We start from the raw sequence: 17,246 nt of genomic DNA, 5'->3' as shown, positions 1-17,246 counted from the left end.
GACAAGAGTTCGGCACAATCAACAACACAGTGTGGCTGCTTTGGTTTCCCCATCAACTCTCATCGTAATTTCTCATTTCTCTGTGATTCAGTGGTATGAAATGATTGATACAATAGTGTGACTAAGGGAGTATTGTCATAAAGAACAACTGCCGGTGTGTACCAGTTGCAAGCCTGTCAGGTACCAGTACTGGTACGCGTGCCACAGGGTGAAAACCACTGACCTGGAGTGTCCCGGTGCTTACTCATATAAAAGGCACTTTGGCTGACTTAGCCTAGAACTGAAGAGCAGCTCAAAAGCACCTTACAAAGACTTAAAACACACACACACACACAAAGAAAGACAGAAAAAAGCTCAAAATTGCACTTGCTAAAAACAGAACAGCCCAACATGCTTTCATTAATTTGCTTGTCATGGGCTATGGAAGCTGCCACTCAGTTTTGTGTGTTCTGTTGAAGATTAGGGGGGAAAAAAAGCTTTAACGTGCCATCACAGACTCAGCACCGTGCCGTATCTCAGATCTGCAGGTGGCGGAAAAGTCGTGAAACTCTCCTTATCTTTACGACAGATCTGTGAAATGCTACAGCAGACCCGGTACATTCAGATCTTAATCTCAGGGGCAGTTTAATGACACGATGTGTTTTTTTATTCAGAATGTATTCCAATTGTTAACCACAGTAGGAAAAGTGATTTACAATCTCCTGAAAAAACAGCTTAAAAAGAATTCCAAAAATAACTCCTCATGAAGAAATAAAGGGTGGTTCGTCCTTCAGGTTTGCTACCAACTAGAGCTGAGACAAATTCAACTTGCAGTCACGTGATTAGAGGCTAGAAATACCTCGCCTGTGAGAGTCGCATGATTGAAGTACTATCTGAAACCCTATATATACAATGCCATTTGTGATACCTTTATACTCTATCGGTTTAAACCCTTGCAGAACCATTGGCAGACCACAGCATTTGCAATGCTGTAGCCATCTATGAGGCACGAGCCTCGGTTACAATCATACTCATAATGATTTATTCACATAAATGCCAACAGTCCCTATATGATAATAAGTGTTTTTTGCCTGTGACTCCTGCCATGTCCCCACGTCCCTCATGCATGTTCACCACTGGTAATGGATTCATTTTGCAATCACTTCATTATGGACCCTTGTTATTTAAAGGGTATGGCGGCTATCACTGTCGATGAGCAACGTCATTGTGGCACAATAGTACCTCAAGTATGCGAGCGATCCGACAAATACGTTTTTATAATGCAAGTTAGTGTTGTTGGAGAATCGAGTGGGTGGAACTGGCGGACGGAATCGACAGAATGGAAACTTAATAAGCGAGCATCTTTTTATAACAACTTGAAAAAAGAGAAAACCACAGGAAACGGCACCTGCAATAGGTGAAATTTCGAGTCTTTAGGATTACGTATTATTTCCTGTGCAGTAGCCTGTATTTTCAATCAGCCTGATATCCTAATCCTGAACAAGTGCTTAAAATAACAACGCAGAATTTTTAGTCATGTAAATATTTATTTTGAATACATTTAGTTAGGGTGTTGGTGGAGAATTGAGTGGGTGGTATCAGTGCTAGTACTGTCTAGACTTAATCTTTAGATCAGAAGAACATTACAGCGAGTGAAATCATAAGAACATAAGAACGTTTACAAACGAGAGGAGGCCATTCAGCCCATCTTGCTTGTTTTGTTGTTAGTAGCTTATTGATCCCAGAATCTCATCAAGCAGCTTCTTGAAGGATCCCAGGGTGTCAGCTTAAACAACATTACTGGGGAGTTGGTTCCAGACCCTCACAATTCTCTGTGTAAAAAAAGTGCCTCCTATTTTCTGTTCTGAATGCCCCTTTATCTAATCTCCATTTGTGACCCCTGGTCCTTGTTTCTTTTTTCAGGTCTAAAAAGTCAATTAAGTCATTATGTCCTTTACTTCTGTCCCCCCCCCCCCCCCCCCCATATTTCCTTGACAATCCCTATAACAAAAACATAATTTGGAAAAAAATTTGGGGGGGGGGGGGGGGGTAGTTATTTGTCAGTACTGCTACCTTTAGAGAATATAAACAAACTTGACAGTCAACCAGGTCTCTCTTATGGTCTAGTGCACAGAAAGAATGTACGAGACACACACCAATCATGTGAATTTCAATCCCTGTCCCAGTGATGTTTGCCATTTTAAGTGGTTCATATTGCACTAAAAAAAACCCTCTGTTCATGGTGTTTGTTTTAAGGTGCTTTTACCCGACTTCAGGAACAGCTCATCGGTTGCCTGCCGTTGATATAGAACTAAGAGCCAGTGCCACATAGTGCTCTGTCACTTTGGATCAAGTGTCCTTTGTTTTGCTGGCAATACACTGCTGTGCACTAGGTGGTGCTGGTGCTTACCAATAAAGACACGTTGGTTGATCTAGCCTGTGTAACACATGTCTATGGAAGGGAACCAGAACTGAAGAGAAGCTCCTGATCTTGGGTCAGAGCACCTTAATAAGAACAATTCAGAATGATTTAAATCATCGTAAAAAAAGCTAAGGGACTAAGAAGATATATCTGGAAGCGACTAACTCAGGGTTGGTATGCCATGAAAAGTCCCATCGATGGCACTCAGCAAACATCTGTCTCAGGCATGGAAACGTCAGGTCCTAGTGTGATATGCTTTTCCCCGTGCATGACTGAAAATCCAGTCTTGTGATGGGCCAATCAGCTGAAAGGAGTTTAAAGAGAAATGTGTCACAATTAATTGCACACAGGAAAAGCAAAAAAAAAGCAAAAATCACATGATTTAGCTTTGACCCAGTTCTCATGGAAACACGACCAGAACGAATCAAGGGAGGACATGACTTTACTTGTTTTTTTTTTTAAATACAAGTCAATAACACCTAAAATGGGAAAAAGAAGAGATCGTGTAAAAAGATACAGTTAGAGTTTAGCCACTGATATTGGCTGAATAACAATACTTGTATACTGTATAGTCTTACTGTATCTATTTAAATAGCATGGTGTTGTACAAGTCAGTATTCAAATTAATAATCATGAAGCACCTGCCAACTAAGCACCTGATGTCAGCCCATTGTGACTTACAACAAGGACAGGGACATGCATCTTTTATATATTAAAGAATAGAGTAATTTATAGGATGCTATTATTGTACCATTTGCTATTATAGCAGATCTTGGGCTACCGTTGCATTGCCTATTGCAGTGCCTTTCATATCATAAAGGAGTACTGTATTTTATTTTTTTGCAGTGTGTTGCACCTGCCAATCAAGATCTTGCTGTCTTGTGGTTGAAAATTGATCTTCTGTAGGCAGATGCATATTTTACAGGATACTAATGGATCGGTCATTTGAGGGACAGTCCATGTACACAAAGTGTGTGATACATATATCTACTGTTTCCACTTGTTTGCCATAAACAACTTATAATAGCTTAGTACAAAAGTGTAATATCTGTGTGGTATTATTATCATCACGTGGGTGTACCGGTATATTACGTATACTACTACGCAACTGTACTACGACGTTTCAGTTAAATAGCAAGCGCTGACAGAAAAGGACTATATTGCACACTGCAAATATTTAAACAGCTTAGTTTTTGTCTTTCAGTGTTATGCTATGAGAACACGCCCACCCAATAATAAAACAGATGGAACGTAATAGAAGTTTGTGTAATTGTTTTTTTTTTTTATGTTTGCGTATAAAACAGATGGACCTTGTACATTTTAAATGTTTGTTTTCTATCAACAACATAGGTCAACACAATTAAAATGAGTTTATGGGACCGCAGAATGTAGTTTTATTGCTACTGTATAATTATCCCAATGACAGTTTTGCAATTACATTATTGCAATTCACAGTCTTGACTTGAACTCGTATTACATCATCCAACAGACAGCATTCTGTTCTGTGCAACAGTATACAGCAGATCAATGCTTCAGTTCTCGTTTTTTTTTTTTTTTTTTTTAAGAAGTCGAGATCACATCCGGGGTTGGTTTATTCTAATCTGTAACGCAATTACCCGGAAAAAAGGAGACACACATACACACACAAATAAATGTGTAACGAAACAGTCAAGCTGTCTTGCTGTACACGTTCTGTAGCGTAAACAAAAATGACACGTTAATTTACTGTAATCTAGTTTCAAATTGTTATTCTACGCTGCCTTTATCAGCACTTCGGAACATTCTCACACACACCCCGAACGTTTTTGGGTAAGTGCGCTACAGTTTTGTATAGCTTGGGAATGTTTGATTACGATAGGTGTGGCAGTCCAGCGAGTGTTGCTTTGCAAGGTACAGTTAATGAATTGGAAGTGACACTTGCTGACTGCCATTTAAACCATTAAAAGTTGCTAATTTATTCAGTTGTGCTGTGTTACTTTGTTCAAACGCAGCGTAGAATTATCTTTGTACAAATTCAGGATGTACGTGCATAAGGTCAGGGTACGTTTTGGATAAAGTAGTCTAGCCGAATTCGAGGGGCGTGTGAAGCACAGGACTGCAAGGTGTGAGTGAAATAATCGATTATCCGTGGCGTAAAATTCCAATTAATTAGGCTAGCAAGTGCATCTGTTTCGTGCTCCGTATTTCGTTTTTTTTAGAATCGGTATCTTTATTTTCAAGTAGTTTGTGCACTTTTTCTGCATGTAGTGTGTAACAATCGCGCTTTCTTTTTCTCATTAAAGTAAAGAACCGGCGGTGATTAGTTAAAAGCCAAGTACAATATATTAAATAGACTTCTAATATCCGAGTTTATTTATTACATCGGCTCCTGTCATGGCACATTTTAAAAAGTCCATTCATTCTAATACAAAAAGGCTGTCAAACAAATGTTTCTTAAAAAAACACAAAAAGTATGCAAGCTTTTTTTTGCCAATATGGACATCAAATAAACCCCTTTTTACTTGGTTCTTTAATAAACACATTTTTCCAACTTTTAAATTACTATCGCACCATTGCATATTATTGAAGCATGGTATCTGTAGTTGTCCATTTTCCCTCCGACAGCCATACTGTATTTTGTAAAAAACGTACAGCCCCCCCCCCCCCCCCCACCTTACAGCAATGCAATGCACTACACATTTCATTAATGCAGCCCTGTACAGTTGTACTGCATATACATTATCATGGGTATTTGCAGAAACTGCAAAACGATTGCGCTCAGAATTACTCCAGTCATTTTTTGTATAAGGCAAGCAAAATCAAATGTACTCCATATACCTGTATAGTATAATTACTACCATTGTAGGGTTATAAAGTGGTACATCGTCAAAATGTGGTACGCATATCAAAACGTGACCCAGTGTAATGTTAGAAGGTGGTACACTGTCACATTGAAACTGGTACAGGTGCAATCAATTGCGATGTGATGTGTTTTCCTATTGTCAAACAGATACATTTACCATTAATTATACTTTTTTTTTGCAAACCATTATACTTCTTTTTTGCAAACCATTAATTATACTTTTTTTTGCAAACCATTAATTATATGTATTTTTTTTGCAAACTTAAACTGGAAACATACAATCAATTTCTCTAAAAAGAAAAAACAATTCATGCCGAAGACAAACTGAGAAGTCCACCTCAAAGTTGCAGAAGTAAAAAAAAAAAAATCCAATGTATTGCATATGATAAATATTCGCATACTGTTTTCTTAAATGGTGGACAAATATGATTAATTAAATTAAAAAAGATGAAAAAGACAGGAAACAGCGTAACATACCAGATTTGAATGGGCACTTCCGTGTTTTTCAAGCGGAAGCTGTTTAGGGTTGCGCTGTATACCACTTTTCATCTGTATACCTGAAAATAATAGACCTGGTATTCTCCCTTAAACATTGTAACGTTTTCTGCAAATAAAGAACTGTCTTATCTTTCCAAATGGATACAAAGAAAAACACACACATGCAATACCTGTATCTAAGCAATTGCAAGATAAAAGTTAGGACATTCTGTCTTTCAGCACTCATTGAAATTCTCTAGCTGTGTCCCTCTAAACCCTTGGTGGTACACGGCACACAGGAACCTACAGGACTAGTATCCAAACTACCTGGGATCAGGGGGGGGTTCTTAAAATCAATTCATTCGGATAAGTACCGGTATTAACGTGACCTTGTCAAACGAAACAAACAAACAAAAAAATATATATATCTGAAGGTAGAGATAATTACTGGTGACACGTGTATACCATGGATTATTTTTAAAAGTTTCAGCTAATGTATCTAACTGGTTAGCACTTTATTGAACAGTTTATTTTAGTTTACTGATATGCAGTCTTCTAATTTGCTGTTTGCATTTCTAAACGTTTTTATTTACCTGTTGCATCCAAGTTTTTTTTTTTAAGTAGTCGTTTAGTATGCAGTAGCATGTTGGTCTCATTAGAGAGGTCTTTTAACATTGGTTTGCTACATTTGGGACTGTAGCTGGTGGCCTTACTATTGAATGTGACTTTACAGTGCTGTCAAAAAGGGAAGATCAGTGGTCTTAAATGTGAGGTGGTCTTTAGGCAAAGTCTTACTGTGTTTGACATTGTGTTGGTATGCATTTGGTGTTCCTGGAAAACTGGAACGAAAGGAAGTACCAGGCTTGATGTAGTGCCAACGTATTGTCTTCTTTACTGAAGAATCCTTTGAGACTGTGAGCATGTGAGGTGCATGTGAATGCTGCAGCAGACTTGCACTGTGGGTAATAATTGGATATGTACTGGGAGCAGATATGTTGCATTCAGACATGTTAGTCATGGCCAACCCCCCCCCCCCCCATTTTGGAGGTAGGTAATTAGCATATTTTCTTAACAGTTTGAATTCTGTTTAAATTTGATGTGCATTATATGTTTTTATGTAATTAAAGCAATCCGAAAAGATAACTGCATTAAAACCCAATGCTTCTTGTCCTGAACTTTGAGCTGCAACTTTGGCACCGAATACTGTACCATGTGACATTTTCAAACGATGTTGAAAGCCACATATCTGATTGATGGTTTTACTGTAATTCATTTAGTATATACAAGGGCTTATAGGACAAGGGCATATAAGATAGGAATTTCAGATACAAGTGATGGACAAAAATTAATGGAAGATGTTTCACCTTTAATGGATCAGTCTATTGCCATATTATTATTTTTTCCATGTATGTATGTATGTATGTATGTATGTATGTATGTATGTATGTATGTATGTATGTATGTACAGTAGGCCCACTTGTGTATTTCTGTTAATTTTAACATACATATTTCTTACTTCGCATCCATTTCCAGTCTTCAGTATATTAAGAGATGGGATACATATTCTTCAAATTGTTTAAAGATGGCACTTACATTAAAAAATGAATGCAAAGAAGCTACACGTGGGTCACAAAACTCAGTGTCTTTTAAGGAATGTTTTTTTAGGGGCTGTTAATCTCTTGGTTAGACAGTGTTTTGAAAAATGAGAACAAACTTGTAACCCTCTCTGAAACAGCTGAACGGTTTTAGGAACTGCAAGCTTGGGTTAATTAATAAAAGGCAGGCTTTACCATGATCTCAGCCAGTGAAACTAACAGAGCGAGGAACTCGACTTTTCTAATGGCATTAAATCAGAATTCGTAATTACTGAACGCATTTTCTATTTCTACAAAAAGTCAATTTGGTGACCCAAAGGCATACCTGACAACATGAGTTTTATTTATGTATATTTACGTTTTTATTCAGATTTATATTTTACAAGGTCGGGCTGCGCTGCAGCTCACATAGCCAGCTTTGAGGTCATGCAAAGATGGGAACTATTTTCAGTATTGCAAATTATAGGCCAGGAAACAGTGGTACTTGATCCCTAAATCAGGGTAGTTTTCTGATGCAGAAATACAGTTACAGTATCCATATTAAACATGAATAATGTGGAAAACCTTCTATTAATCAAACACAGCCTCTAAACTGACTCCTTTTTTTAACCCCGAAATGGACCAGATATTGTTTGAATGAATTTTTTCAGATAACCAAAAGTTCTGGTAGGGGTAAAGAAACTCATTTCAAAAAGGAACTAAAACAAACAGAGGCAGACTTAACTAACACCATCATTAAGAGCATTAAAATAAAACAGAGCCCTTCGTACAACAAAGCAGTGAAACTAATCTCAAACAAATAATCTTCTTTACCTGTGATATTTGACATATGATTTGGAACAAACCCCCACAAAATGTTAGAAACACGACACAGTGTAGCCAGATATCGGGCATGCTGAACGAGAAAAAATATATATTAGCAACACAGAACGTACTGTACTTGCAACATTTATACGGACAATCATACAAAAATATAAAAAAACTTTACCTCCCCATAAGTAAAGACCATTAAAATAAATAACTACATTTAAAAAGGGGCGAGGTGGCATTAAATGGTCAGGATACTGGGCGTCACACCAATGAAAAAGCTCATTAGCCGTATTACTTTCGTTGTTGCAAAATCATTATCTTTACAGTGGCCAGCATTAAATAAGCACAGTCCTTAGTCCAGAGTAGTTTGCTTTCTGTTCTGCACCCACACGTGCAGATTGCAGCAACAACCTTTTTACTTTTGCATTCAGGTGAATGAACCAGACTCCCTACAGCCACGCCCAGGTGTTGCCGTCTCTTGCTGTTATACCTCTATGAGGTCTAAGGAGTGTCAGTCAGTGGCAGGACATTTAGTAGTTTCTGCTGATTGATACTGCACATGACCGGGCATAGGTTATATTTAAAACAATAACAAACAAAAAGAAAATGCAGATTGTAAAGCAACAAACAGGTAAAGAGACATCATGTCCTTCCCCTATATATATTTATCTCCCGCACATACACCCCGTCACAGTGGCACAGTGGAGTATTTCACTATTATTGCATGTCTTTCACCCGTGGTGACCTGGGTTCAAATCCAGATTAAAGTTCCCAGTAAAATGTCAGGTTTTTAGGTTCTGTTTAATTTAACATCTAAACTTTAACATGTCAAAAAAGATGTCAAGAAGCCGTCACTTTTTATAAATGAATTTGTGTATATAGAAAATACAGGGAATAAGTATTGGATACGAAATAAATGGGCCTACATTGTACATTTATATTGTACACCTGTATTTGGATATTTTTGGAAAACCGTTTAACGGTTACGCAAAATCAAACATTTATAAAAGCTTGGCTAACATTTATACTGTAAACTATTAACAACCCAAAAAAGTAGTTTATAAAACCAAATACAAATAATGGAAAAAAATAGTTCCAAACTAAATAAAACAGCCTAATTCAGCAAATTACTTTCAGCAAGCTCCAAGGCAATGCAGTGCAGGATCCCTCAAGATGGGGGCTCCCGAGTGGCGCATCCAGTAAAAGGCGCGCCTCGCAGGATGTGCCCTATAGCCTGGAGATCGCAGGTTCGAATCCAGGCTATGTCACAGCTGACCGTGACCGAGAGTTCCTAGGGGGCGGCGCACAATTGGCTGAGTGCTGCCCGGGTAGGGAGGGCTTAGGTCGGCAGGGGAATCCACGGCTCACCGCGCATCAGCGACCCCTGTGGCCGATAGGGCGCCTGTGGCTCTGCAGCGGAGCCGCCAGATCTGTGTTGTCCTCCGGCACTATAGGTCTGGTGGCGTTGCTGTGGATCTGCAGTGCGAAAAATGACGGCTTGGAAGGAGCACGTTTCAGAGCACGCGTGTTCCAGCCTCCGTTTCCCGAGTCTGTTGGGGGGGTTGCGAGCGGTGAGCCGGGGATACAGATAATAATTGGGCATGCTAAATTGGGGTGAAAACCGGGGTAAAAATAATTGGCGACGACTAAATTTAAAAAAAAAAAAAAAAAAAAAAAAAAAAGAAGCTGCTTGATGAGATTCTGGGATCAATAAGCTATTAACAACCAAACGAACAAGATGGGCTGAATGGCCTCCTCTCGTTTGTAAACTTTCTTATGTTCTTATGTTCTTATGTTCTTAAACAGTGTGATTTGAACAAATGAAAGATAGATTCCAAAACGTGAATGTATTTTCTTGAGTGAACGGTAACAATAAAAATCCCTCCATTTTTTAACCCTTTAAACTGCAGTGAAAGTGCACCGTGTTTATGCAAAATCAGTCTGCCACGTTTACACGTGTTATATTTCAGGAGAGCCGTTTTTTTGTGCAGCAGTCTTCCTTTCGTTTCCTGGAAATGATTTTGTTGTTACCGTTTGACTAAATGTTTTGAATGTGAGGAGAACTAATTAACATGTATGTAATTTTAGGTGCTTTTGGACAAACAATGTGACATTTTGTGGGGCTTTTAGGACAATACAGTGAGGTCAGCATGCTGGATGTGGACTCATGTTTGAACACTAGTTTTTACTTTTTCTTAGTGTGTCCTTCTCAGTCGTGCTTCTGAAATGAGCAGGTGCCAGCGTTCAGGCAATGGTGACTCTGCTCTGAACAATTTAAAGTGATACATTATATTTACATGTTCTTATTTAAAAGAGTAACTTGGTTTGGGTCTGAAATATCACAGTTAATGTACCCTTCTTGTTAAGTATCACTTCGTATATCCTTTTCGGTTTCAGTCATCACACTCTGGTGACTTTGTAAAACTCAAATGTTTGAGAGCTCTTTGAGGCCACAGAGGGTGGGCCACAAACAGGTTTTCTCTTAGTTCAGCTGGCACACCCGAGTGCATTTATTAACCTGTCCCACCTGCAACATGGATGCAAGAAATACCATATAGAACATATGTGGTATTTTGTACATAGACAGGAGGCAGGTTAATAGCAATATTCCAGTGTACAGGTTGAACTTAAGCCCCTTTCACACTGGCACTTCTTTTTTTTTTTTTTTTTTAATTTAGTCGTCGCCAGTTATTTTACCCCGGTTTATCATGCCCAATTATTATCTGTATCCTCGGCTCACCGCTCGCAACCCCCCAGTCGACTCGGGAAACGGAGGCTGGAACACGCGTCCTCCGAAACGTGCTCCTGCCAAGCCGTCATTTTTCGCACTGCAGATCCACAGCAATGCCACCAGACCTATAGTGCCTGGAGGACAACACAGATCTGGAGGCTCCACTGCAGAGCCACAGGCGCCCTATCGGCCACAGGGGTCGCTAATGCGCGGTGAGCCGTGGATTCCCCTGCCGACCTAAGCCCTCCCTACCCAGGCAGCGCTCAGCCAATTGTGCGCCGCCCCCTAGGAACTCCCAGTCACTGTCGGCTGTGACATAGCCTGGATTCGAACCTGCGATCTCCAGGCTATAGGGCACATCCTGCACTCCGCACGGAGTGCCTTTACTGGATGCACTCGGGAGCCTCCCACACTGGCACTTCTACCCTGGTCTGGACCCGTTTCTGGTTACCCGGGTCACGTACGTGGGTCATACCTGGGTTAACCCGGGTCCCAGCCGCCCACCTCAGGATGTGGGTTGACATGCTTTGACCCGGGTTGAGCGAGACAAAATGCATGACAGCTGATTAAATAACAAATAGCCACGCCTGCATGAAGGTTTCACTTCTGCAAGGAATGTTTTTGTTTATTCTGTTTAGCCATATTTTTGTTGCTTAAGACACATCATGAGCCAGATTGCAGCAGGGATGAAGAAACATTTGCTCTAGTCAACATTTGGGCTAATGGTTCAATTCAGAGAAGCTTGAATGGTAGTGTCATTAACAAGCTGCTTCTGGGGGATTGATACACGTATTGTTTACTTGCATCTGTCACCCAGGTCAACCCTGCTTTATCAAAAGCAGTGTGAAATCGCGTACCCGACCCAAATGACACCAGGTCCTGACACGGGTAGGTAAAGCATGCCAGTGTGAAAGGGGCTTTAGAGAGAAGATGTGTTGGAATCCCCAGAGGCTTCAATGGAAAGTTTTCAAAAGATGTGATGGCTGAAAAAGAAAACAATGTACAAAGTGAATGTAAACAAGGAGGATACATGAGTCAACTGTGTTTTTCCATAGCCATGCTCTTTATCATACTACTTGTGTGTTCTCTTCATTCTATTGCTTCTGCTTAAATCGTTATTTACCAGGCTAGACAAATACTCTAGCAAGAAAGGACCCTTTTCAACCATTTTTTTAAAAGCATAAGTTCTGAAATGAGACAGTTTGAAACATTACAACTAGGGGTGAGCTGCTGTCATTTCTGTCCCCCTCAGTCTGGTTTTGTAGATAATTGTATTTACTAAATTACAGTTTATTTCCAGAGTGGACAGAAATTACAGTTGTACACCCCTAGTGGCGATTTCTGAAAAATCTGAAAGTCTGCATTTAGGAGTCTTTTCAGAAGCTGCCTCTGAGGTTGATATAGTACGTTCGCTACGAGGTCTGGGAAATAATAATCTTGGCAGGAACAGCAACAGAGAATCATACAAAATACACCTAAAAAGAAATTATACGAGTAAGAGAATAAATATTCTGGAAATGTAAATGGTATAACGTATCTTGTAAAGATCACATTGTTTCCCTCCATGGTTTTTTGAATCCCTTCGAATAGATAATCTATTAAGGGGTCTACTGTAGCTGTACAAAGTCCTCCCGGCTCTTACTGCTTGTTCCAGTAAATCTTAGTAGTGCTTACATTTTCCTATATGAAGAACACACACATTAATAGGAACTTGATTTTGAATGGTTTGTGAAGTGATGAAAATGTATCAATCGCTCCTTGCAGATACTTTAGTGCTACACTTCCGATTCATCTTGAGGTTGGTTGCATGCAGGAACACATTTGACACGTCAGTCACAGGGAAAGAGGCGATTGCTACTGGGAAGATGATCCAGTGCGTGAAGCTTCTGGGAATTACAATTCTTGTAAAGAACAAAAAAAGAAACATTCCAAATTCTATTTCCTTTTTGCAAGAACTCCTAAAAGCAGCTCACATGTTCCACACTGCTATATAAAATACAAGAACTAAAAGAACTTCAACAGAAAGAAAAGAGCCGAAAGAAGTTCAACATTAGAATACTTGTGTTAATAGATCTCATAAGAGCTAAGAACATGGATTTTAAAACCTAGCATCTTTATCAAAAAAACAACAACCTTGTATCATTCAAAAAACACATAAGAATGCTCTGATAAAGTAGCTAAAAGATACCTAGTATATACAGTTCAGTTTAATCCAGTCTCTGCGTTGGTATTACCATAAACATGTCAGATAGGGTCCAAGGACTAGCCGTTGGCTGACCCAGTTTTCATCAGCTTCCAGGAAGTAATACTGTTGCATAGTTTACACTGGTTGTCGACACAGAGTGCTTTATTAGAGAGTGCTGTTTACACAACTCAAGGGAGTATGGCTTTGCTGGCGTGAGAAGGCAAAGGAATGATCTGTTCCTGTTTTTGTTTTTTTTTACATTTTATGTAAGGATGCATGTCTCTGTGCTGGCTGTAGTGCAGTGAGCCATTTACTTGCATGCTGGGTTTAATATAAGAACCTATTGTATTACACCTAATGCTGGGACGAACGAGGGTGTTCCGTGTTTGAATATTCTTTCATGCAAATAACCACACCTGTTTCTTTTCCCACTTATACCTGAAGAAGGGACTCTTGAGCTCTTAAAAGCTAGTGGTGTCACGTCATAGTTAATCTAATAAACAATACCAAATCTTCAACCCTGTTATCACTGTTGCCTTTAGTAACACAGCAAAAACTCTTTCAAAATGTAAAAAAAGTTAACATTTCAGTATTAATGTGTAATTTATAAAAACGCAAGAAAATGTACAAACGAGAGGAGGCCATTCGGCCCATCTAAGCTCGTCCGGTTCCCAGTAGCCGATTGATCTTAAAAGATCCAAACCTCAACAACATGACTAGGTAGCCCATTCCATCCCCTCGTAGCCCATTCCATCCCCTCACCACTCTGTGTGAAGAAGTGTCTCCTTCCATCTGTCCTAAGTCTATCTCCAATTCATTTCCAACGGTGTCCTCTTGTCCAGTATTGTTTGTACTGTATTGCAGTAATAAAGTCAGGATCGGAGTACACTGACCTTCAGTTTTCCTGAGCTGCTCTGGGGAATTGCTGAGATGAAGGAACATCATACACTGGGGAGAAAATCAGTGGTAAAATAATAAATAAATAAATACATTTAATTACCTACTAAAAGAAATAGTCTTCTGTACCATTATTTTGTATTATTTATTTCAGACAAATGCATTTATGCCTTTCTTTTTAATACAGTCATATATCATATATAACAGTATGAAAGAATATGAACGTGGTCATTTTTGCCACTACATACATTTCAAGCAGAATTCTCAGGTACAATGTAGACGAAATTCAGTCAAATAGACAAACCTTTTCTTTTAGTTCCTTCTTCAGTGTATGAAGTACTTTGTGCCCTGCCAATTCCCACAGTTTGCACTATGCACAATGAAGGAAGTACTGAATGTATTACAAATACATGTTCTGAATCAATTTAATGACATAGGCTCACTTTTATCAACAAGGCAGGGTCACTTATCAGTGACTTCACAGGGTTATTATTAGCACTATGCAAAATTCTGCTTGCCTATATACTTAAGGACCGTCAAAACATTTCTGCATATTCATTTTTTTTTTGTTATTTTGCAGTACAAGGTAATTTTTTGCCTCAAATGTCATGCGTAAATTAATATTCAAATGTCTGTCCCAGTACTTTGCTAGTGATGTACTATACTGTTGAAATGAATGCACATTCAACTGAGAAAATAATGATTAGATTTACTCTGTACATGTAAAGAAGTGATCTGGCATGCCTTGAGGCCTGATATACTATTCTATTCAGCGTTCATTTAATAATTTTCAAGAGGGTTTCTTTTGTTGGTGCCACACAATACTACATTAATATTTATCTAGGTAAAACATGAAAGGAACTGTAGGTAAACTACTCGAACCTGACCTAAGTTTCTAGATACAGTAGAACAGCCAGCAATTCTCCAAACAAGATCTGAGGGATTACAATGACTTCTCCCTTTCTGATGCATGATTTAAAAAATATGTGTTGGACAAAGTTGGTTTCTGGGCAGATGAACACAAAGTTAAATGCAAGCTGCACCCCACATGGTTAACCATTAAAGTCGCTCATGGTATTTGGAGACTGACACAGCGATTATCATTATTACAGCAGGAGCATGACTGAATGGAAAGAGTCTATATATAAACACACAATATTATATACATATATAATCAGGCCAAGGCTAAATACGTTGCTAGTCAAATAAGCTGGAGAAGCAGGCTGTGATACAAATAAAAGAACACTGTTTTCATTTAAATGAGTGCTATCCATTATCTTACTGGCTTTATTACAGCTCTTCAAATTATTTGTTATCATCCCCTTACCTTTATGATGTTTGCAGTAATTCTGGGTGGTTCCAACATTTTTTGATAAGTTTGTGTTACTATATAAAGAAAACCAAAGAGATCAGATGTTTGTTAACATTTAAACACATGTTTTTTTTATTTTTTATCTGCCAATAGAAACCCACAGAAAGCATGACTAAGGTTTGTTTTGACAAAAATGCCATTGATGACTTTGAAGAAAGATGGACTAGTTCTCACTATTAGGTGTATATATATATATATATATATATATATATATATATATATATATATATATATATATATATATATATATATATATATATATACTATATATAATAGTTCTATATACACCTAATATTGAAGCTTCAATGCACTGGCGAGACCGTGCTTAGAATACTTTGCTCAGTTCAGGTCTGCACATTACAAAAAGGACATTGTGGTCTTTGAGAGAGTCCAGTGAAGAGCAGTCCGACTAATCCCAGGGCTTGAAAGGAATGAGCTCTGAAGATAGATTGAGGGAACTGAATCGTTTTAGCCTAGAACAAAGAAGAATGGGGGGGGAGGGCGGGGGCCCTTGACTGAAATCTTTAAAAACGTAAAAGGAGTTGACAAAGTTAACCCAAGCCAATATTTTAAGCACAGAACAGAAACCAGGACCAGAGGACACAGTTGGAAATCAGTGGAGACTACACAGAGAGTGGGGAATGTAAGGGTTACCTAGCTATGTTGCTGATGCTGAATCACTGGGGTCCTTTAAGACCCTTTGTGAAAAAGTGTTGAGATAACCCAGGTGCTAGTAGCTGGGCAAGCACTGATGAGCTGAATGGCCTCCTCTCGTTCTTAAATCTTCTATGTTCTTATGCGTGAATAGCAAAATAACCCTGGCCTGAAGTAAATCAAAGTTTATGATGCCACCATTGGTATTCTTTATAATGCCAATGGGGCCACCATCGCTTTCATTTAAACAATTGTGTTATTATAAAGTGTCATTATGAAGTGCCAGTGCTGGGCCGGGAACACATTTGGCATGCAAACAATAGTCTATTGTAGCCAATTGCTCTTAACAGCGTGCCTGTGGAAATGGGTGAGATTTGAGAAACTAAAATAAAAAAAAGTTTTACTTGGTGTGAAAAAGGGTTGGGCTATGAGAAAGTTGTTTTATTATTTTGTAACTTGAATCCTAATGAAATGGACCTGATTTTTTTTTTCACAGGGTAATGAGACAGAGACAGGAATGCCTTATGTCGATCGTATTAATCGTGTCTGTGGCTTTCTGGATATTGAAGAAAATGAAAAGTTCCAGCGAAGGTACTTCATACTGGACAAATTGAAAAACTTCCTGCTGTGGTACATGGACAATCCACAGGTAAGACTTATAGATGAGGGGGCTCCTGGAGCAACTTGATACACCGCCAGTTTCACATTTCAGTCATTCTGCTTGCAAATATCACAAACAGTTATGGGGACAGTAAAAATAAAGAATTACATGTAAAGTATATGAGCAATACTTTTTTATACCCTCATATACGACAGTGGAATTGACTGCCCTACTAACTTTAATAGGTAGTCCAAAATGAAAATTAGGTAGGATGTGTGGACCTAAAACCACAGGCCACTGGGTAAAGAAGTTTAAGAATATGTTTTACTATGGTTTTATTTTCCCACCCTCAGTGGAAATATTAAAACATGCTACAGATACCAAAATACTTTTGAAAACAGGAAGTTAGACTTGAATAAGCTAATAAAAAAACCTGGAGACATTACTGCTTTTGTCTGGACCACAATAGATTTTGCTTGTAAGACTGTGTCAGGTAGCAGTTACCCAATTTAAGACTTCCACGCTTACTGTAATCCTCCACATGGAAAGGAAGTTAGATGGGTCCACATTGGTTAAGGGACACAATTCTGGGCTTGTATTACCTGTTTAATTTCCTGACATTTAAAACAATTCAGACATTTAAAACAATTATCTGTAAGATCATTTGTTGTCATGCTCACT

At 38.7% G+C, this 17,246-nt stretch overlaps 1 protein-coding gene across 1 annotated transcript in view; it reads left to right on the top strand.

The window, feature by feature from the left end:
• The first annotated feature begins 4,005 nt into the window (after window positions 1–4,005).
• Window positions 4,006–17,246, top strand: part of LOC117971686 (pleckstrin homology domain-containing family A member 2-like) — a 48,254-nt gene continuing 35,013 nt past the window's right edge. The window contains exons 1-2 of the mRNA XM_034919887.2: window positions 4,006–4,210; window positions 16,461–16,613. Of these exons, the coding sequence (XP_034775778.1) occupies window positions 16,482–16,613 (132 nt within the window). The 5' untranslated portion in view covers window positions 4,006–4,210; window positions 16,461–16,481. The remainder of the gene's footprint in view (window positions 4,211–16,460; window positions 16,614–17,246) is intronic.

Source organism: Acipenser ruthenus, chromosome 46, assembly GCF_902713425.1.
Source record: "Acipenser ruthenus chromosome 46, fAciRut3.2 maternal haplotype, whole genome shotgun sequence".
Classification (NCBI taxonomy): Eukaryota; Metazoa; Chordata; class Actinopteri; order Acipenseriformes; family Acipenseridae; genus Acipenser; species Acipenser ruthenus.
The sequence above is the reverse complement of the archived record's forward strand: the minus strand, read 5'-3'. Positions and strand labels throughout refer to the sequence as shown.